Source organism: Lethenteron reissneri, chromosome 59 (genome assembly GCF_015708825.2).
Source record: "Lethenteron reissneri isolate LAM-NWPU_2019-01 chromosome 59, ASM1570882v1, whole genome shotgun sequence".
NCBI classification, from domain to species: Eukaryota; Metazoa; Chordata; class Hyperoartia; order Petromyzontiformes; family Petromyzontidae; genus Lethenteron; species Lethenteron reissneri.
The window spans coordinates 662,060-668,059 of record NC_083837.1 but is presented as its reverse complement, the minus strand read 5'-3'; the positions used below and the strand labels follow the sequence as shown (position 1 = coordinate 668,059).

General features: G+C 55.2%; 1 protein-coding gene across 1 annotated transcript in view; it reads left to right on the top strand.

Annotated features, from left to right (window-relative positions):
• Positions 1-549: 549 nt before the first annotated feature.
• OCA2 (OCA2 melanosomal transmembrane protein) overlaps positions 550-6,000 on the top strand; it is a 28,135-nt gene continuing 22,684 nt past the window's right edge. The window contains exons 1-2 of the mRNA XM_061575854.1: positions 550-635; positions 4,991-5,650. Of these exons, the coding sequence (XP_061431838.1) occupies positions 5,460-5,650 (191 nt within the window). The 5' untranslated portion in view covers positions 550-635; positions 4,991-5,459. The remainder of the gene's footprint in view (positions 636-4,990; positions 5,651-6,000) is intronic.

The following is a 6,000-nucleotide window of genomic DNA, read 5'->3' as shown; positions in this document are numbered from 1 at the left end:
AAGGTAGTGCATGTTTAGTGTACAATTGAGGAGCGGTGGCGCAGTGGTTAGCGCGCTGCGCTACGAACCCGTTCAACCCCAGTTCGATCCCAGCTCAAGGTCGACACCGCCGACGATTATCCGAACCAGTCCCGGGCCTCCCCTAGCTCGACTCAGCCCCCTCTCTCTCACCATCTCTCTCTCCACTCTCCCCCCTCTCTCCCCCCTCTCTCACCATCTCTCTCTCCACTCCCCCCCCCTCTCTCCCCCCTCTGTCACATATCTCTCTCCACTCTCCCCCCTCTCTCCCCATCTCTCTCTCCACTCCCCCCCCTCTCTCTCCTCTCTCTCACCATCTCTCTCACCATCTCTCTCTCCACTCTCCCCCCGTCACATCACTCTCTCTCTCACCCTCTCTCTACTCTCCCCTCTCTCCCAACCATTCCCTCTCCACGCGCTCCCTCCCTCCCTCTCGACGTTTCCCCTCCCAGGCGCTCCTCTCCCTCCACCCTCTCAACCCTCTCCTCTCATCCCTCTGCGCCGTCTCTCCCCCCCTCCACTCCCTCTCACCTCTCCTCTCTCCCTTCATCTCCCCCCCCTCCTCTCTCCTCCCCCAGTCCCAAGTTGTCATCATTCAATGCTCCAACTCCGACAAGGTGAGGCTACCCGCGCACATTGTACGAACGATATTCGTTTTAATCTTGATTAGGTATTTTATACTTACGTGACTTTACCGAAAGAACCAAAGAGTAATATTAGTTTAGCTGTCATCATTATCAGCATCACCACTGTCAGTGGGCATTGTCATTCAGGGTAGAGGGGGGGAGATTATATGGAATGTGTATTTATTTAAATCGGGATTATAAGACGCTGCCGATTTTAAGACGCACGCCCAAGAAAGACGAAGAAAGTTAAAAAAATCTCGTCTCGCGCACACATCGTAACACGCGCCCACACGCCACAAGATCGTGTTGTTAAATATCAGTCGCGTTCAATTCACGTGATGTACGCCATGCGTTGTTGTGTTCGACTGCGTACATACTTTACGTTTGAGTTGTCGCGGTATTATATGTTTGATCATTAACAGCCGATGAACAAGTTAAATGATCCAACACGTGAATAAAATAAACGGCATTTAAATACGTTGTCAAATTATCAAACGTAGACGTAATATGTCGTCGATTAGAATGAAGGGCATGTTAAACAACAAACGCGTTACTTAAAACGCCGTCCATAACTTACAACATTTTTCTTTTAAAACGCATAAAATAAAACGTTGCTTAAAGATCAAAAAGCAGCGACAGATATCGTGTCACGGTCTGCCTCGACAACGCGGATTGGGGAACACACCCAGGGTGGAGGCATCGTCCCACTGATCTACATCCAGCAGTGGAGCCACCACGGTGGTGGTGGTGATGACACTGAGAGAGAGGCCCACAGACTCATCATCCACGCCAGTGACAACACCAACAGGCCACTAAATCACGGTGACGTCACCACGGCGCCCGTGCCAGGCTAGGTGCACTTTGAGGCCACGTGAAGTGCCGAAGCCTCGCTGGCAGGAGGAGGTCACGGGACAGACCCGGCAGGTGCCGTGGGTTGGCTGACTGAGATGACTGCCCGATGCACCACCAGCAGTACTCCCTATACTGTGCCAGGCTAGGTGCAGGAGGTCACGGGACAGACCCGGCAGGTGCCGTGGGTTGACTGCTGTGCCAGGCTAGGTGCAGGAGGTCACGGGACAGACCCGGCAGGTGCCGTGGGCTGGCTGGCTGGCAAGATGCACGCCGGCTATGACAACAGTGACATTAACCACCGCTACAAACACCGTCGTCATCACACCACTGACATCTCTGTCACCACCGCGTTCGTAATTCCTGTGCCGAGTGCTTCCCCGCAGCAGTTTGGCCCAATTTGGTGCCGCGTGGCAAGCGAGAGAGAGAGCGAGCGAGCGAAAATCCCGTCTCCCCGCTGTGGCACCCTCCCGCATGATGCGATTACATCGGCCTAACTCATGCCCCCCCCTCTCTCTCGCATCACACGTTAAGTTTGTGAACGCCTTGACCCAAATATGCGAGCCTCATTATTTTCTTCAGGCCTTTGTTGATTTTTTTGTTGCATAATCGAGGCAATCGAAGCACCTCCGTCGTGATGGGTGGTGGGGCAAACGGCTTCCTTCGAAATTCAGGATTTCGCCTAACGCCTTTTAATTCATCATCATCATCATGATGCTGCATCGGCAATGACACTCGCTATGTCTGCTTGGGCTCGCACAGTCAACGTGTGACTTGAATTCCATCTTTAATCAAGTGTCTCTCTCTCTCACGACTCTCCCCGTGTCTCTCTCCCCGTGTCTCTCTCACCACTCTCCCCGTGTCTCTCCCCCCGTGTCTCTCTCTCACCACTCTCCCCGTGTCTCTCCCCCCGTGTCTCTCTCTCACCACTCTCCCCGTGTCTCTCTCCCCGTGTCTCTCTCACCACTCTCCCCGTGTCTCTCTCTCACCACCCTCCCCGTGTCTCTCTCCCCGTGTCTCTCTCTCTCACCACTCTCCCCGTGTCTCTCTCCCGTGTCTCTCTCACCACTCTCCCCGTGTCTCTCTCCCCGTGTCTCTCTCTCACCACTCTCCCCGTGTCTCTCTCCCCGTGTCTCTCTCCCCGTGTCTCTCTCTCACCACCCTCCCCGTGTCTCTCTCTCACCACTTTCCCCGTGTCTCTCTCCCCGTGTCTCTTTCTCACCACTCTCCCCGTGTCTCTCTCCCCGTGTCTCTCTCCCCGTGTCTCTCTCTCACCACTCTCCCAGTGTCTCTCTCTCACCACTCTCCCCGTGTCTCTCCCCCCGTGTCTCTCTCCCCGTGTCTCTCTCTCACCACTCTCCCCGTGTCTCTCTCCCCGTGTCTCTCTCCCCGTGTCTCTCTCTCACCACTCTCCCCGTGTCTCTCTCCCCGTGTCTCTCTCTCACCACTCTCCCCGTGTCTCTCTCCCGTGTCTCTCTCACCACTCTCCCCGTGTCTCTCTCCCCGTGTCTCTCTCTCACCACTCTCCCCGTGTCTCTCTCCCCGTGTCTCTCTCCCCGTGTCTCTCTCTCACCACCCTCCCCGTGTCTCTCTCTCACCACTTTCCCCGTGTCTCTCTCCCCGTGTCTCTCTCTCACCACTCTCCCCGTGTCTCTCTCCCCGTGTCTCTCTCCCCGTGTCTCTCTCTCACCACTCTCCCCGTGTCTCTCTCCCCGTGTCTCTCTCTCACCACTCTCCCCGTGTCTCTCCCCCCGTGTCTCTCTCCCCGTGTCTCTCTCTCACCACTCTCCCCGTGTCTCTCTCCCCGTGTCTCTCTCTCACCACTCTCCCCGTGTCTCTCTCCCCGTGTCTCTCTCTCACCACTCTCCCCGTGTCTCTCTCCCCGTGTCTCTCTCACCACTCTCCCCGTGTCTCTCTCCCGTGTCTCTCTCTCACCACTCTCCTCTGTCACGATGTTGAAGGTGACTGTTCGTAGTACGAATGGATTTGTCTATATTTTATACTTGTATGTATTCTGTGTGTGTATTTGTATTCATCCGTATATTTACATCTTTTTTATTTCATACATTTTGTGTAAATTTCGATGTAAAGCTTTCGTGACTGCAGGGATTCATCTTCTTGGTTCTTTCGGTAAAGTCACGTAGAAGGGAAATAAGAAAATAATAAAATACAATTCTCACGACGTTTCGGCCACAACGCAAGCAGCCGTCCTCAGGTGAAGAACAGGTCTTTCCGACATTATTATTTCCCTTCTACGTGACTTTACCGAAAGAACCAAGAAGACATTTTGTGTATTTTATATATTTAAATGTATGTTATATATTTATAGATTTAATCTATATATTTTTTATATAGCTATACAGTATATATATTTTGCTATGTATATGTATTTACTGTATATATACCTATAGAGTTTAAATGTTTTGGTGAGTGGAGATTTGTCGGAAATTCGCTGCTTTACTCCACAACGGTCACGGGATGGAGAAGCGGCCAAGTGGGGGGGGGGGGGCACGGGGTGGGGGGGCATGGGGGAAGGGGCATGGGGTGGGGCATGGGGGGGGGGGGCACGGGGTGGGGGGGCACGGGGTGGGGGGGCATGGAGGAAGGGGCACGGGGTGGGGGGGTATGGGGGAGGGGGGCATGGGGGAGGGGGCATGGGTGGGGGGGCATGGGGGAGGGGGGCATGGGGGAGGGGGCATGGGGGGGGGAGGCATGGAATGGGGGAGGGGGCCACGTGACGAGACTTTTGGCAGCAGCAGCCCCAGCAGCTCGGACCGCTGTCCAGGAATGAGGGGGGTGAGGGGAGGGGGTGAGAGGGGGGTGAGGGGAGGGAGTGAGAGGGGGGTGAGGGGAGGGGGTGAGAGGGGGGTGAGGGGAGGGGGTGAGAGGGGGGTGTGAGAGGGGGGTGAGGGGAGGGGGTGAGAGGGGGGTGAGGGGAGGGGGTGAGGGGGGGTGAGAGGGGGGTGAGGGGAGGGGGTGAGAGGGGGGTGTGAGAGGGGGGTGAGGGGAGGGGGTGAGAGGGGGGTGAGGGGACGGGGTGAGAGGGAGGGGGGGTGAGAGGGGGGTGAGGGGAGGGGGTGAGAGGGGGGTGAGGGGAGGGGGTGAGGGGAGGGGGTGAGAGGGGGGTGAGGGGAGGGGGTGAGGGGAGGGGGTGAGAGGGGGGTAGTGCTTCAAAAACCACGTCAACACTTGTATGGGACGATCGTGTTTAATGGATAAAGAACGGATACTAACACTGCACTGTAACGTGGTAGCAAATGTGATGTTAGTAGCTTCAAAAAGTCAAACGGTCTCAACACGTGACCTGGGATCTTCTCCAGAGGGTCTCCAGAGCTCGGAGGAGGAGGCGCGTTTCTCGTGGTTGTCGTGGTTGTTGCAGCAGCCGCCGTGTTTACGCGTTTCTGAAGTGCCCTGCTGCTCGGGGATCCTTGTCCCTGCCTCTTGCTGAGCGCCCTCCCCGCTGTGTGTGTTCTCTTTGCCCTGGTTTTGTGTTGCAGGAAATTGGCCCTGGACCCAAAGTTACAATTTTATTCCCCAAAAAATTGCCACGTTCCAAGCAACGTTGTACTCGCCCAGGCCTTGGACGTTAACAAAGCGAGAGACAATTTACATCGAAGAGCTGAGATGGGCGTCTGAATCAGGCCCCTTGTGAAAGACAAAATCTTGTTGATCTCAAAAGAAACAACGAAACTTGCTTTTTAATTTTCTTCCTTCCAAAGCGCTCCACACATCAAGACATTCGACTGCGCGCACTTGAGCTAAGAACAAAACCACATTTTTTTGTTAATTTAAATAAAATTGTCATCATTTACCGCAGACAAATTACAATTTATCTCCCCCCCCCCCCCACAAACAAAGAAAGAGAGAGACAATTTGACCAACGCCTGGCTTCGTAAAGAGTCGAGCCCCGCGGGAACGCGACAAAGGCAGTCGGACAGATCCTACGAGGAGATCCCCCCGGACACAATGTTCTTGGACCCGGAGTCGCCGCAGTGCGAGACGGGCGGCCATAACAACGCGGCCGAGGTTGGACACGGGGCAGTGGCGATGGCGATGGGCCTCACGAGCCCCAAGCGACGGGAGAGGCGCTGGGCCAGGAGCCCCGAAAGGGCCCCGCGTCTCGTCACCACCGCAGGGCCGCTCCTGATGAGCGCCAGGTGAGGGGGACCACGTTGACTGTACTCACTCGGAGACACGCAGAGACTCGCTCAGAGACTCACTCACTCACTCAGAGACTCACTCAGAGACTTACTCACTCAGAGACTCACTCAGAGACTCACTCACTCAGAGACTCACTCACTCAGAGACTCGCTCAGAGATTAACTCACTCACTCAGAGACTCACTCAGAGAGTCACTCACTCACTCACTCAGAGACTCACTCACTCAGAGACTCACTCACTCAGAGACTCACTCACTCACTCAGAGACTCACTCACTCACTCAGAGACTCACTCACTCAGAGACTCACTCACTCAGAGACTCGCTCAGAGACTCACTCACTCACTCA